General features: G+C 43.6%; 1 protein-coding gene across 2 annotated transcripts; it reads left to right on the top strand.

Moving 5' to 3' along the window:
• The first annotated feature begins 449 nt into the window (after positions 1 to 449).
• On the top strand, positions 450 to 15,518 carry nsmaf (neutral sphingomyelinase (N-SMase) activation associated factor). Of its 2 annotated transcripts, XM_041961957.1 has the most exons (31): positions 450 to 538; positions 3,294 to 3,380; positions 4,245 to 4,323; positions 4,971 to 5,032; positions 5,303 to 5,339; positions 5,468 to 5,518; positions 5,920 to 5,991; positions 6,165 to 6,212; positions 6,413 to 6,465; positions 6,583 to 6,712; positions 6,812 to 6,883; positions 7,007 to 7,115; positions 7,279 to 7,455; positions 7,611 to 7,690; positions 7,825 to 7,915; positions 8,466 to 8,529; positions 8,785 to 8,836; positions 9,210 to 9,330; positions 9,453 to 9,584; positions 9,666 to 9,708; positions 9,792 to 9,958; positions 10,419 to 10,530; positions 10,995 to 11,053; positions 11,466 to 11,533; positions 11,629 to 11,696; positions 11,774 to 11,897; positions 12,046 to 12,129; positions 12,402 to 12,552; positions 13,271 to 13,373; positions 13,774 to 13,883; positions 14,127 to 15,518. In XM_041961957.1, the coding sequence occupies exons 1-31, from the start codon at positions 501 to 503 to the stop codon at positions 14,219 to 14,221; spliced, it is 2,739 nt and encodes a 912-aa protein (XP_041817891.1). In that variant the 5' UTR covers positions 450 to 500; the 3' UTR covers positions 14,222 to 15,518. The 2 variants fall into 2 exon arrangements, with proteins under 2 accessions (XP_041817891.1, XP_041817892.1); XM_041961958.1 differs by lacking the exons at positions 450 to 538; positions 3,294 to 3,380 and adding an exon at positions 3,387 to 3,437.
• Positions 15,519 to 15,820: the final 302 nt, after the last annotated feature.

Genomic DNA, 15,820 nt, shown 5'->3' with positions numbered 1-15,820 from the left:
GATATGAAACGTCCATAAAATATGTATTTTAGTCAGGGGTCGTCTGTTTACTCATACAAGAAAAGGGGTCCCTTAAGGAAAAACGTCAGTGTTGTAGATATTTCTACTTGTTACTGAATACACTGAAACACGTTTCAAACATCTTCATTATTACCATCCATGATGTATCTGGTGAGACACAACATGGGCACCATTAAAAAATGGCCGTTTTTTGTGTGTGTGTGTGTCAAAACGAGCTTTTTCACATTGCAAAATGAAAACCGGAAATACCAGGGTGTCACTTTGTTAGTGATGGATGTAAGGTGCCTCAGCCTGAGCTGAAATCTGTTCCGCAGTTGTGGTATCCCGAAACAGCGTCAGAGTGACACCTCTTCGCTTTCCTCTGTCAAGGGCTCGTGTGTCTGCGGGTCAGTCACGTGGTGTCCAGCAAGTTTCCGTGTTTACGGCGCTCAGGCTGTGGCCGCTCGCTGCTCGGTTTCCACAGAGGATGGTGTGCAGTCATGGCCTTTCTGAGGACGCAGGAACGAACTAAAGAAAGGTTAGTGCTGCCTCGCCTGTTGTTGACGCATCCACCCGCGCTGAGGCGGACAGAGGGGGTCAGTCTGGGGGGGTTTGGGGCGGTGTGTTTTTCCTCGGCTCGGGTTGAATCGCATTACAGCGTCCGGCGGGGCCACTCAGCTAATGAGAGCTGCGCCGTCAGCCCGGTGATGCACTCCGCTTATCGAGGGCGCTGTGAGGAATATGGACTGCGAAATACACTCTGTTCATTGCCAGCTGTTGTAAAATGTCCTCTCATACCTTGTATATTTCAATAACCTCAACATATAAAACCTATTTAAAACCCTGGTATGACTTTTACTGACCTGGCGCGAGCAGCAATAGTCTTGTACAACAGATATGAGCATCATGTATCAGCCATACAGCCATTGTGAACAAATGGAAAAGTAGCATCCTATTAAATGAGTTCTTGCTGAATTATACATGCTACAATTGACCACAGGAGCCATCATGAGAGGCTTTTAGATGCTGTTCAGTGTGGCTCTGACCCGAGCTGAGGCATTGGGTTTCCACAGTGCTCAGGGCAGCTTGGCCCGGGGCCTCCTGAGGCAGGAAGAAGAACTGCTCAGCTCAGACAGTGGAGGGTGAACCACTTCAGCATCAGCTGTGAAGTGCTGTTCCCAGAGCAGCCGCCTCCATCGCCTTTCTTAGTAGAGTGCTCAGGGGTGCATATAAGGAAAAATTAGATTCATAGATCGATTGCACTCTCGCTTCAGTCATCAGTTCTCCACTGATTCCTCCTCTGTGATGTACCAGGGTTTATTCCAGGCTTCTCCTCCTGTCCTGATGCTGACTCTGACACCACCTCTTTTTACTCAGTTTAAAACCTCGCCGTGTGGAGCTCATGAGAGTAGTTTTTATAGAGGGTATGAGGTCAGGGTTTGTTGTGGCAGTAAAAACTGACTGGACTTAAGGAACGCAGCTGATAGTGAAGACGCTGCACTTCAGAGTGACGCTGACAAAGAAACCGGACGAAGAGTTCTAGTACCAGCATAACTTTGGAAATGAAAAATGTTTGTATATTCATAGATTCTGGATTTATCCTTAAATTTGAGTCAGTGGTTACATCCTGGCCAGCACCCACTCAGCTCAGTATGACGAGATCAGCCAGAATTAGGTGAGACCATCTTTATTAGACTTACTTCAATGCAGTCTAAGCTTGGTTATTTTACAGAAGAGTTTTGAATTTAAATCCAATTTAGTACATTCATTATGAGGATGAACTGCACCAGGATCAGCTCAGTTTACTGCGTTGAGTATTTAGAATGAAGGAAATACACACAGCTGTCTTTGCTGTGGCAAAATAAGGGTTTCACTACTATTTTAAAACACTGATTTGAATGTTTTTTTTCTCCATGTGAGCTTCAAATATTAAACTTTCCATTAGCTGAACACTCTGGCACAATGTATATTTTCTAAATATGTCAGGCGTTCACATCTACTTAATGTGCTTATTATGCTATTGTTGAGAAAGTTCAGGCTGTTTCCAGAGGAGTTTACTGTTCTGTAAAGGAAGGAAGAGAGCATGTCACACACTTATAACCATATTGCTATTAAGCAGTAATGTGGCTTCAAAGCAGCAGTACTAGTAAAGGTACCCGATCCTGAAATCACTCTCAATTCTCCACACGTCGTCAGTGTCATACAGCTGGTATTGTGGTATTGTGGTATTTCTGCTGTTGACTTAGTTTCCGCTTCACCACATTAATCATTTTATATGCGCTTTTATGTAGGTGTGACACAGTATATGCCCTATGTGCCCTACTTATGTAGCATGATAATACCAACAAATTGTCACCATATTTGTTGTGTGTAATTAGTCGGCACTGGGACAGTCAGTATTTGAAGGCCACTGTTTGTTCAGTGTAAACAATGAAAACATTGAGGATTTTGGGAAATTGAGGATGGTGTAACTGATGATAGGCTTCAGGGAAACCCATGTCCAATAGGGGTGAGGCAGATTTAAGTTTATGGAAAACGTAGTGTAAGTCTTTAGAAGCGTGAGCTGCAACAGTGTGATCTCCTGTGGGTTTACAGTGAGCAACTACATTGTTTTAGGGTGTAAGAACACTAACATGTACAGTCTCTGCAAAATCACTTCCCAACACTTTGGGAAATCGTCCTTTGGCTTCTTGGACTTGACCCAGATTCAGAAGGTTCTTGCTGAGGTGTGTCCCTTACCACACTCATTTATTATGATTTCTAATAGTGTGGCATGATTTTATCATTACCCCGCCATTTGGATATTGCTCTTTGCCTTGTTCTATTTTCTGACAGTATTTTTCATCATACTGTACTTTCAACACTGAACGCACATTTAAAGGCACATTACTGATTTCTGAATTACCTTCATTTTAGCTAAATTCACCTGTAATTGAAGAGTTTGTGTTAATGAAAAGTAATTTAGTGTGTTTTTCAGTTATAACCCTGTTTTACTGCTGTATGTGTGTACCAGCATTACTAATGGAAACAAACCTCTGACAGCGTCGCAGACATGCTGGATATACATATGCAGTACTGCTCCCAAAACCTGTACACACACTTGTTGGTATTCCCCCTCAATGCCTTATATTGAGTTGTTGTCCAGTTATTTGCCGCTGTAGGAGTGACAGCAGGTTGTAATCCAGCGTGTTTCATTCCAGCGGTGGGTCGACGCTGCTGTTTTTACGCAGTTTGGCATTTTGCAGCTGTCTCCTGTCATCTCACGCTCCTCTCTGTCGCTGTTTCTCCTCCAGATTTTCTCTCTTGCTGCTGGATTTGGAGGAATATTATTTTGAACAGCACACCGCGCACCACGTGACGAGCGCTTCAGAAAAGGAGAGGTAATTCAGATTGTTGGCATCGATGCTTCGTCTGCCGCCATCATGCATCACTTCACTGTGAGACTCGCTTTCAAGTTGTTGCGTCACTTTACCAGTTTCTTTTGTTTCTTCCTGTCATAATCTGTGATAATCCTGACCACCATGTTGGTTTTTAAACCCTAAATGGTGTAAGAACTGGTAGAAAAGCCTGCAGCACCTCTATTGTAATGATCAGGTGTTTGCTCAAAGGCTTGTGGCAGTCGTGTTCTCCTGTAAGAAGCAGCTGTTCAAACATCATCTTATCCTGTTATGGAGGCTTGAGCAAACTAAAAAGAATTCACAAGCCTCTCAGAACAAGATCATTGAGGCGAATTTGTTTTATTGTCGTATCAAAGCGAGGGGGACAAGTGTCCAACAAGGAGAAGGGACAGATTAATGCTGACCCTGAGTCAGAGTTTTCACACTGACGTGCGATATGAACTTGGCAGAGATAATCGGCATCTTGTGCCTCTTCATTTTGTGTCATTAGTAGAATTCTGTTTTTAGCAGTCAGCTCAGTGTTTCACGCTGTTTGCCACAGTGTCAGATCAGCCTTGAGAGCTGCAGGATTTCTGTCCAGCACAAAACCATGCGAGGGCCATACAAAACACGAGTGCTTGCACATTTAATGCGCTTCATAAATTCTGGTTCTATAAACTGTTGTTTGAATCAATCTGCATTCCTTCCTAGCATTTAATTAGCATTTAATTTATACATTTTTCTTCTTTCTAAGTTTTCCAAAGGACTATTCGTTATTGCTTTCTCAGTATCAGTGTGGGTTTATTTAACTAAAGGGGCGAGTGGTTAAGAATGCTAACAAGCTAACGTTACCGATTTTCCTTCCAGAAAAGTCAGAGGCTCATTCAAGGTCTGTTCCAGATCTGTCATATTTGATCCAGATGATCTTGAAGAGCCCATTTTAAAGGTTTGTTTGAGTGACAGTTTAATGTGTAGTATGCTGCCAGACACAATGTAATGTTTTTTAATCTATTAGGAAATGAGGTATAAAGAGAAAACCTTTTTTTTTAAGTTGCTGGAAATAATAATATAGAAACCTTCACTTAGAATCATGACGGTTGTCTTTTTTTAGGAAAGCTGACATACAGAAAGTCAAGATCTATTCATATTAAAACCTTTATTGTCAACTAGAGCTGCAACAATTAATTGATTAGCTGTCAACTATTAAATTGATCGCTGACAATTTTGATAATTGGTTAATGGCTTGGCTTGAGTAGAATTTTAAGAACAAAAACTCAAACTTCTCTGATTCCAGCTCGTTAATTGTGTGCATTTTCTGGTTTCTTCACTCCTCTATGACAGTACAGTCAGTATCTTCAGGCTGTTGACAAAAGAAGACGTACGTGGATGTCAGCTTTGGCTTTGGGAAACACTAATCAACATTTTTTTTACCGTTTTCTGACATTTTATAGACCGAACAACTAAACGAGAAAATAATCAACAGTGTCAAGAATCATTATTTGCTGGCATAGTGTCTCTGTTCAGCATGTTTTGCATTGATGTTGTATATTGTGTGTCTGCTTTCACACGGTAATGCTGTCTGTGTTTCTGCAGATTGCTCTTCGAGACTGTAGGAAGATTGAGTTTGTGGAGAAAGAGAACAACCCTTTCAACGAGTGAGCATGAGTTCATCCCTGCTGTTGCATATTCAGTTCACACGCTCATGTTTAATTACTCTGTCAAACTGGTTTGGTGACTTCAAAATGGCACGCAGATATTAGCCGTACTTCTGAAGCAACCATTTACTAATGACGTAGCATTCTGCTTCTTTACAAAACAAACTCTGGTGCTGCTTTGTATGATGACGAGTACTTTCTCAGTTGTCTGTGTTTAATTTCAGTAGTTTCAGTTTGTATTATTTTAACTCATTTGTGTTTCCCTCGTAGGCCTCGTCCATCAGCCATCTCCATCTCATGTGAACAGGTGAGTTATCATTTCCATACAGATGGAATTATTTGTGACATATTGATCTCGCCCCTCACTTTTATTAAATGAAATCATGACAGGTTCCCAAAGTAAATGCACAAATGTGGTTTTCACTTTGATTTCAGGTCATTTACATCAAAGAAAGCAACGTCATAGCACCGTACAGAAATGAAAGGGTGAGTCATCTGAAGCTGGACAGGGGGTCTCCTCTGGCTTGGCTCTGGGCTCTCAAGTCTGTGCATTTATTATTAGTAATATGTTTGTAATTTTCTCTGCTGGAAAATGTCAAATACAATCACTCACACTTGAGGCCTTGAATAAAAATGTGCATTTGAGCCGTTCTGCAGCTTTTCTGCAGCGTCTTCCAGGCATCACATTTGGCTACCAGGGTGGGTCGCCTGTGCCGAAGTCCTGCTGTCGCGCTAATTCTCCCTCTAAAACAGCAACACTGCAGCTGTTACATAATTACACCAACATTATGAACTGTAATGATTTGGCGAGTAGCGAGTGCAGAAGAGGCTTCATGATTTGCTAATTTATTCAGACAGAACACTTAAAGTTGTCTCTGCTTTGGCAGGGGGCAAAGAAAATGACTTTTCAGTTGGAAGTCTGGAATAAGACAGAAGATGTCGTTCAAACGTTACTTCAGGTACGTAGCTGCCTCCGGGACGGGGAGGAAGGTTTACGTCCTCCGCTGTCTCAGGGTCACAGGAGTGTGTTTGTTTTCATGAACTGTTTTACTCTGGCATCGCTGTATTTGTTTAACTGCTCTGCTATGTGTTAGTGTTGCTCGGCTCATTTTGACTGTGGTGAATTTTGCAGCTCCACAGGGCGTCCTGTCTGGAAAAGCTTGGAGATCAGACTGCAATGGTGAGTCGACCAGTATTTGAAGTGTGAGCACACAGCAGGACTCTGAAGCCTGAGACAGGATGAGGAGCGTGGATGATCCGCTCTGCTTCCTGTACTTCATGCCACATAATCTTGCTTCCTTCAATGCACGACCACTGCTTACTGTTGTTGGATCACAATAATCTGTGATCCAACCTATATTCCTTCTTGTGTGTTTCTAGATTGCAGCCAATTTACAGTCCCGCCTGGCGAGGTCGTCTTTTGACAAGAACTGGTATGTTAACATCAAACAGAGGCGCTGTCTGTTACACATTTTAATGAAGTACAATAATGAAAACAAGTGTCGTTATATGAATTATGTGTTTGACAGTGTTTTAAATCTGCTGCAAAGCTTTCAGAGTGTAGCTGAGAAGCCCCACATGGAGTGTGCGGTGGAGATGGTCCTGCCTCTGGTGTCCAATCCGGGCCACGTCTGCATAACGGATGAAACCCTCTACTTCCAGCCCCTCAACGGATATCCGGTGAACTGCCAAACCTGCGTGGACATGCTCAGACCCCTCAGTCAGGGACGCTCTGTTATTCAGCTGAAGTAATTCTATAAATTCTGCATGTCTTCTCAGGAACAAGTGATTCAAATCAAGCTCCACAGAGTCAGGAGAATCTACAAAAGACGGCACGGGCTCAGACCACTGGTGAGCAAGTCAATAAGTAGCATTGTGATGCTCCTTCAGTTTGTAACAGCGTGAACTCTCCATGCGTTTACTATACAAGTAGAATAACTGCATGTCTTTTGGTGCATGTCTGTCCTCGTCCAGGGTCTTGAGGTGTTCTGCACTGAGAATGATTTCTGCTCTGACATCTACCTGAAGTTTTACAACACAGCTGACAGAGATGAGATCTACTACTACATCGCCACTTTCTTGGGTGAGAAAACTCGAAGGCAATCTGTTGCTAAAAGCGTCTTGAGTTGGTAAACTCAGAAACACAGAAAAAAACAAGGGTTTTATGGTTTATTTGGAAACCAGTATTGGTGAAACCCCAAAACACACATCGGTTAGAACTTGCTGTTTTTCTCCGTGTTGCTCAGAGAACCACATGACGGAGCACACAGCCGAGAGCTACATGCTGCAGTGGCAGCGCGGCCACCTCAGCAACTACCAGTATCTCCTTCACCTCAACAACCTGGCCGACCGCAGCTGCAACGACCTCTCCCAGTACCCCGTCTTCCCCTGGGTCCTCGCCGACTACAGCAGTGGGCAGCTGGGTGGGTCCACAGCAAAGGAACACACACAGATTACATAACATAACTAAGGCCTGAGGTGATCAGGATCTGCATCCGTGCAGCTTCTGAGATCCAGCAGCTGGACTTTTCCATCCACATGTTCTCAGAACTGATAATGTGTGTTTGTGTTTTCCCAGACATGACGAACGCTGCCACGTTCAGAGACTTGAGCAAACCTGTGGGAGCCCTGAACAAAGAGCGACTAGACAGACTGCTGGTGAGACTCTGCTGCATCTGTTTAACAATCAGGCTGAAAATGAAGAACAGACAGACCTGCCTCAGTGTTTTAGAGTAAACCCAGCTATGAATTTACTGTACGTCCTCGATAACTCAGAGTTCTCCCGTCCACAGGCTCGCTACAGAGGCATGCCGGAACCTTCCTTCATGTACGGCAGCCACTACTCCTCTCCGGGCTATGTCCTGTTTTACCTGGTCAGAGTCGGTACGTGTCACACTTCCTCCTTAAAGCTGCAGCCCGCATGGAACCACAGCACACGGCCTGCGTTCAGTGTGTTTACACTCGGTCGGCCTCTGCTCGACCTGTTTTAATCTGCACTGTGGAAGCACTGTCACTGTGTGCAGGAGCCTGAGGCTGATCAGGTCATCAATAGGCAGGTCTGACACAACAGATTCTTCATGGTACATCCAAGACACTTTCAAATTTGGCGGAAAAGGTTGTTCAAGCCAACCAGAGGTTTCTCCAAAAAAAAAAAAAAGCCAGTAAATGAAGATTTCGACAGAAATATTGTAACGATTTTGAAGACTTGGCTTCAAAAATGACATGTTTTAGATTTAGATGTGAAAGATGCTTTGGGCTTTTAATAGCAGCTGTTAACGTGTGATGCTACAGCAGCTTGAGACCAATCGCACAAACAGGAAGTGAGGTGATTTCTACTGCAAATGCATTTTGGGTCTGTTGATATGTAGCTGCCATCTTTGTTTTGAGGTTGCGTTTAATGTTTTGTTTATTCTCATTATGTTCTCCCCTGCAGCTCCAGAGCACATGCTGTGTCTCCAGAATGGCCGCTATGACCATGCAGATCGCATGTTCAATAGGTACATTATAACTATGCACTGGAGGATACCATCAGTCACAAATCAGTGGTGCAACAACGATTTTACCCCTCGTTTAGTGGTGCTAGAATAGTGACTGACGAAAAAAAACAAATTACAACGCACACACAATACTTAATGTGTAATTTCTAACACTTGCTTGCACTTAATTAATTAAATGTAGGATTTTGAGCTTTCAAATATTGAAAGTATGATTTTGCATGTTTGTATTCACTGACCTGTATTGATTTCTTACAGCATAGGTGAAACATGGAAAAACTGCTTAGAGGGGGCCACTGACTTCAAAGAGGTAAGATATGAATCTTCTCTATATTATGTTAGTTAGACACTGAGGGCCAATTTCAGCATGTATCCTCCAAGTAGTGAAGAGTTTCTGCTGTTAATGGTGATTGATGTAAAATCACATCATATATGCTGATGACTTGTCATGGATCTACGCGTTGTTTGTTGGCACAGCTGTGAAATGAGCAGTTAATCCACTCGGTTGTTGATGAAGGGACCGTACAACACACTGTCTGTCTGGCAAAGCAGTATTCCGTGGTCTCGACCTGGTGTCCGTAGAAGAATGTGTTTCATGACATTGTCTGCCTGTGTACACGTGCGTGCGTGCGTGCGTGCGTGCGTGCGTGTGTGTGTGTGTGTCTGCCTCTCCCATGATGCAGTTGATTCCAGAGTTTTATGGGAACGATTGCAGCTTTCTGGAAAACAAACTGAGTCTTGATTTGGGCAGAAAGCAGAATGGAAGCTTGGTTGGCGATGTCGTTCTCCCACCGTGGGCCTCAGGTAACTTCCTGATCAGCTGATCATGGTGTGCATGCACCCAGGTGTCACATCCTTCTGAACATAATGCGTAATGCTTTCAGTCTAAGTGCACGTTTCCTGTATCCTGTCTGTCCCGGCTCCAGATAGAAGTGATTTTCTTCAGAAGCACAAGGCGGCACTGGAGAGTCAGTATGTGTCGGAGCACCTTCATGAGTGGATTGACCTGGTGTTTGGCTTTAAACAGAGAGGCAGTGAGGCTATCGCAGCCCATAATGGTAAAACTTCCAGCAGCTCTTTTCAACATCAAACCCCCTCAAAGCTGGGCAAAGACTCATATTAATCTCATTGCCTTTCAGTGTTTCACCCGCTGACATACGAAGGTGGCATTGACTGTGACAGGTATCAAAGAAAATCCCCCGCAAAAGGTTATTAAAGATATTTAACATCACGCTGTGCAACTAACTTCCTGTTTGTCTGGGAAGCATTGAGGACCCTGACGAGAGAATCGCCATGCTGACACAGATTCTGGAGTTCGGCCAGACGCCCAAACAGCTGTTCACCAGCCCCCACCCTCAGAGGATCACGCCGAGGTTTCACAACATGACCCAGAGCTCCAGCGTCAACTCACCACTCAGCGAACTGTCCCCAGGTAGAAACACACACACAGTTAAAAGCTATCACAGCAGCTTTGTGTGCTGGCAGTGGTGAAAGGCTGCTCTTACTGTTGTAGTATTAGTCAGCTGCACTCGGCACAGTCATGCTGACCGGGAGCGCTGATGATCACCCATACCTCTAAGGGGAGAAGACAGGAGTTGTCCTTGAATGCAGCACTTACTTTGTGTACTTTTGGAGGCAGGTTGTATTTTGCTGAATCTACTAATCCCTGTTAGAGTGGTGTAGTGTTTAAATGAAGTCTATGACATACTTCATCCAGGACTGAATTTATAGCCCAATGAGTGTCCAGGTATTATACTGTGTCCTAAATGAATTCCTTACTAACACAAAATGATTTCTAGTGATTAATTGCATAATAGTTCATTGGCATAAGCAGCCTCCACCCCCATGTATCTATATGTCCCTGCAGCAGTTATCCCTGTGCTGTTTTGCAGCCTCTCCAAGCGAGGACTCGTCCTTTGAGGACCTGACTGAGGAGAGCAGGAAGTTGGCCTGGGCGCACATGGGAAATCTGAAACCCGTCTCCAGCCACAAGATCCACAAAGAGTAAGTCGAGTGGCATCGAGCTGGCTACAGCAACCACAAAGTATAATTGCTTTGTTAGACCACATACAAACTGTGTGGACTGAAACGAAAGCTCAGGTTCAAATGTGAGGAAGTGCATGCGAAGCTGGAAGGCGGCCAGCAGCTGAGTTTTCAGAACAGTAGCTTAGTAGATGGTATGGTGGGGACACTTATAGAAGGGGGAACAGCTGTGGGCAGGTGGCTGCTGTAAAACCACTTCCTCCACTTTAGAGACATAAATCTGCAGAGCAATCTATTAAACCATCCATTAAAGTGTTTTCTCACATTTCGAAGTTCCCTTGCAACTCTGTTTCCATCTCAGGTTTGTCTTTGCAAACTGTAATACTATGACTGCTACATTAACTCAAGTGCATCCTCCCTAGGACGTTACTTTTTAGCTATTGCTGCATTTGTTATGTTTTTAAGTCTTTCTGTTGACTGTGCAGGGCTGTGACCGGCATCGCTGTGACTCGAGATGGAGCAGCTGTTTTCTCCACATCCCAAGGTCTGGAAAATATCTCGAAGCAGAGACAAATAGCGATCATCTTAGAGGTGAAAAAAGGATTAAAAACAGGCTGCTTTGTGCAGTAAAATGTATAGAAAATGTAAGTGGATTTTAGAACTGCAGCACAGTGTTATCTGAGATACTGTAATCCATTATGGTTACAGATTTCATCCAGAATACCAATAGTCCCATTTGGGTAATGTTAACATGTAATCATCATTATTAAGCAGCAGCATCTATCACAGGGCTGTGTGTATGGCCCAGTATGTATCAACAGTATGGCCACTTCTGCCTGCAGTGGCCCTCTGGGTTTCCTCTATTACCAGACGCAGGTTACAGTTGAGTTGAAGCTGAAATGACCACTGTTCTTCACTCTACTGCCATTACTCAACTGTATCGCTTTTTACTCCAGACTCAACACTCAAAATGTTTTCCAAAGAGCTGAAGGACTTCCAGAGAAGCATGTCCTTCTCTAACATGGTACGCAGCTGTATTTGCTTTCCATGTCGCCATCTTTGGCTGTGTTCCTCGCGTCCAGCTCTCTCTAAACAAGAAACTGCTCGGCTGTGTTTCAGGCGCTGTCGTCATGTCTGATGCTGGCTGATGGCAAAACCGTGGTGTGTTCTTCGTGGGACAACAACGTGTATGTATGGAACACGCAGTACAAACACCAGACAGACGTTCACGAGTTCACACTGACTGACGTTTCTCTCCCCTCAGTTATTTCTACTCCATCCCGTACGGCAGGCGGCAGGACACGCTGATGGGTCACGATGACGCCGTCAGTGGAATGTGTTGGTTTGATGAGCGTCTGTACACGGCGTCCTGGGATTCCACTGTCAAGGTAAAAACTAAAGACTTTGATAATGAGGGGTTGCTCTGCTGTGATCTTCAGGTTGAGGGTGATGTTGGTGCATGTTTCTGTTTTTATGGGGTATTTTGTTGTCCTGATCAAGAGGTGAGAGTTGCAGATGATGTTGTTTATTCCACAGGTCTGGCAGTGCGCTTCTCACAGCTCATCCAGTCACAAGAGATCCCAGTTTCACTTACTGGCCGAGTTGGAACATGATGCTGGGGTGAGTGAGGAGGCTGACTGTATGTTGCATGTGTGGCCTGTCTTTAATTGACTTAACTCTCAGAGGAAAGGGTACCCAGACAGATCTGAGTCCAGCCAGCAGGAGGCACGTTTGGCTTCTTTCATCAATCAAAAACTAAAAATATCTTATCATCAGACTGGAAAGAGTTCATTTACTCATATTCTGTGTAGATTGTAAGACTGTGCATGTTTTAATGTAGCAGCCCACTTGTTTTCCTTCTGTAATATTACCTCTGTGACACCTGCGCACAGGTGAACACCATCGGCCTGAATCCAGCGGGGACTCTGCTGGTGTCTGGCTGCAAAGATGGGACCGTCACCATCTGGGACACCAGCAGCTACACAACCCTGCAGCAAGTCCACTGCCACACTGGAACCATCCACCACATGGCCTTTAGTCCTGGTACGAGTCAGACCAGCCAACATGACACTCTCAGTACCAGCTGGTGAAGAAAACGCTGCAGAAAAGCCTTGATGGAATCCAACCTTACATGAAAGTGCTTATATATAATATAATCTACAAGCACAATGCATAGTTAGGTACTTGACAAACTGCCCTGCTGGACATTCTTCTTAAAGGTTACCAATCCTGTTAAGAAGCTTCTTGACTGGTTTATCTGCCTTTCAGCTGGCGCCTTCAGGGGCCCATCCAGAGCACAGTAATTGGTTCTGCGTTATTATTTTGCAGCTTCAAACCACTTTAATTTGAACACACATTGAAGGGGCAGCTGCTGTAATCGTTCTGCTGCCTTTAGTATAGAGCAGAGGGAAACTTTATGAATACCAACATCACAGAAGTACTTTGGGTATTTTCTGCCGATACTGTTTGCTCCATTATACCTCATAAACTTTATTGTCCAGGAAGCATCTGGCTGTATTTTGTAGCTTTATGTCTATAAGGCTTATAAACACCAACAGGAATACTGTACTGCATTGCACAGTAAGCAGAATCAGCCGGTTTCATAGTTGTATTTGAGAAACTAGAAAATTTGAAAGACTTGAGCAAATAAGTAAAGTGATCCTGTGTTGAAAGTGGCTCTGATACATGTCAAATCCAGGCAGGACAGTGAAGCATTGACTATAGACAGACTGCTTTAAACCAATGATTTTTGCATCCTCAGACAGCCGACACGTTCTCAGTGTCGGCGCTGACTCCTGTATGAAGGTTATTGACGTCCAGACGGGAATGATGATCTCATCAGTGAAAGCAGAGGAGGAGCAGAGGTACGATCCACACAGAGTGACAGAGGCACATTACTGGTTAAAGCCTCAAAGTCCTACATAATGTACTAGGCTCTGTACTAGGACTACTACTGCACTGAAATAGGTATTTAGTTAAAAATGGTCTCTTAGTTTCTGCATTCCTAAATAGACTTGTGCATGCTTGGATGTAAGTACATACATAAGTTAAGCGCAGTGGGAAACACATTGATCTGAGACTGGCTCTCTGCTGACCAGCTGGTAGCATTTTTATTCCTCCAACCCACAACCTTTAACTTGGTTTGCGCATGAGCCGGGAGAACTCATCTCTCAACGAGTCTCGGCCTGTAAAAAGAAAAGCTGATTCGCAGTCTTCTTGCTGGCTGATACTGCAAAAAGGAATTTACCGTCTGTGTGGGTCCAGGTGTTTCTGCTGGGACGGGAACTCAGTTCTATGTGGGGGGCAGTCTGGTGACCTCCTGCTGTGGGACCTGCTCAGCAACACCGTCACCAAGAGGATCCCTGCACACTCAGGTACAGCAGCTCACCTGGTTTCTTATATTGAGTAAAAGCAATATTACAGCTTTGAAAAGTGTTACATTTAGCTTTTTAAATGAAGCTTTAGGCTAATTTCTCTGCTAGTGCAACCTGTACACATCTGTTTTAAATATTTCCACATGGTAAAGTACAAAAAATAAGGTTTTTATGTTGTTGATTTTTTTTGTCTTTTAACAGATGATTATTATGCACATTGTAAAATGTGGTGTCTCTGTGCAGGTGCTGTCACAGCCATGTGGATGAATGAGCTGTGCACCGCAGTGATCACAGGCGCAGAGGACAGACAGACCATCTTCTGGAAGCTCCAGAGTTAAACAAGTGTTTGCACAAACCATCCGCTGGGGGAGATGAAAGACTTCCAGTTCAATATACTGCACTATACTGGACTACACTGGCCAAGTATCCTGCAGACGTCTTGACCCAGCTGTCGGACTCAGAACACACTCGTGTGCTGTAACTGTAGTATCACAGACCGCTCACAGGGGCACAGTGACTTAAATCTCTCTCAACTCTAAAGCAAACAAAAGGTCATATACAGCCATGTTAGCTCATATCTGTCTGCATATTGAGAGAAAATGTCCAATTGCAGTTTTGTGCATGAGAGCAGGAAGCTAAAACAGTGTTCACGCCTTATCTTTTAACTTCTGTTTTCAGCCTGTTCTACATTTATGTGGATTTTCTTTGCTTGTGTATTATTTGTTATGCATCATATTACATTTTTTAAATTAGCGACCGTGTTTCTGTAGCTTTATGTGCATTTTATCATGTGAAGTGGACTCACAGTGTCTGTCAAAAGCTTCAGGCTGCTCAGGTGTTACCAGTACCAAATAATAGATCTCCAAGAGTCATCTCTCTCTGTCTCCTCTTTGTTGCTGTTTAGATTTCTAGAAAGCTGGTTATGCTGAGCTGCACAAGGTAGACAGCAAGGCATAAATTCATAGTGTTTATAATACAGACTGATCTATTTCTACTGCGTGGAAAAGCTTCAGAGCTGGGAGATCTAGTGACCACAGAACACCAAAGTAGCTACTTTGCCAGGTGAATATATATCCATTTTTTATCCAAAAATGTGTGTATTAATTAGAGCAGATGGAAAGAAGTCCTAAGATTTTAATGTGTGACCGTAGTCTGTCCAAGCTGTCTGTTGAGAATGAAACATTCTCTCTACGTAGACTTTCAAGATGCTTGTACAACCTTTTGCTTCTTTGTGGAGAACACAGACTGTGGACAGCTTGGATTTCAATGGTTTTCACATTGTAAGAAAAAGTATTAAAAGTGTCAAAACCAAAACATCTCAACAAACACAGAAGCCTAAAGCATTTCTCTGACATCACTTCACAGCCTCAGTAAACTCTCACACTCTGAATTCTGCATGAAATGGCTGAACACACTGCGTCAGCGCCCTGATGTTTGCGCACAGGCAGCAGCTCATTTTTTTCAGGTTTGAACAACATTATCGAGTCATTATTTTAACTTCGTAGCACAGTGAAGAGTGAGGCCGCAGTCACGTCTTTCACGTGCTTCCCACAGATCGTCTGTCAGCTGCACAGCTCGAGCCGGCACTGCTTTCCTTTCATTCTGCTTTGACCACGTGGAAATTCTAATGTCAGACAGCAGGTGGTGCTCTTCACCTGTTCGGCCATCACCGCTCAGAAGAACTTTCCAGTTCTTCCACCCTAAAACAAATGCTCATCCTTCAGTAATAAAATACAGGACGAACATTCCAGTAAATGTCTCAACTTTTATTGTTTTATATGAAAAATTATACATTATTTACATTATACACACTTTAAACATAATGTTAACCTGGCACTGATCTGGTTCAATTTAACAGACTTTCTGTCTCTATTAAGGAATCTACGGTTACAATGTGATTATTATTAGAGTATAATTACTGATGCTCCCTTTCCATC

The sequence above is a fragment of the Chelmon rostratus genome, chromosome 20 (genome assembly GCF_017976325.1).
Source record: "Chelmon rostratus isolate fCheRos1 chromosome 20, fCheRos1.pri, whole genome shotgun sequence".
NCBI lineage: Eukaryota > Metazoa > Chordata > Actinopteri > Chaetodontiformes > Chaetodontidae > Chelmon > Chelmon rostratus.
The sequence above is the reverse complement of the archived record's forward strand: the minus strand, read 5'-3'. Positions and strand labels throughout refer to the sequence as shown.

Coding starts and splice junctions, on each gene's coding strand:
- nsmaf (XM_041961957.1), top strand. CDS start 501: ATGGCCTTTCTGAGGACGCAGGAACGAACTAAAGAAAG. Junction 8,530..8,784: donor GCAGATCGCATGTTCAATAG/GTACATTATAAC, acceptor GATTTCTTACAG/CATAGGTGAAACATGGAAAA. Junction 9,709..9,791: donor GGTGGCATTGACTGTGACAG/GTATCAAAGAAA, acceptor TTGTCTGGGAAG/CATTGAGGACCCTGACGAGA.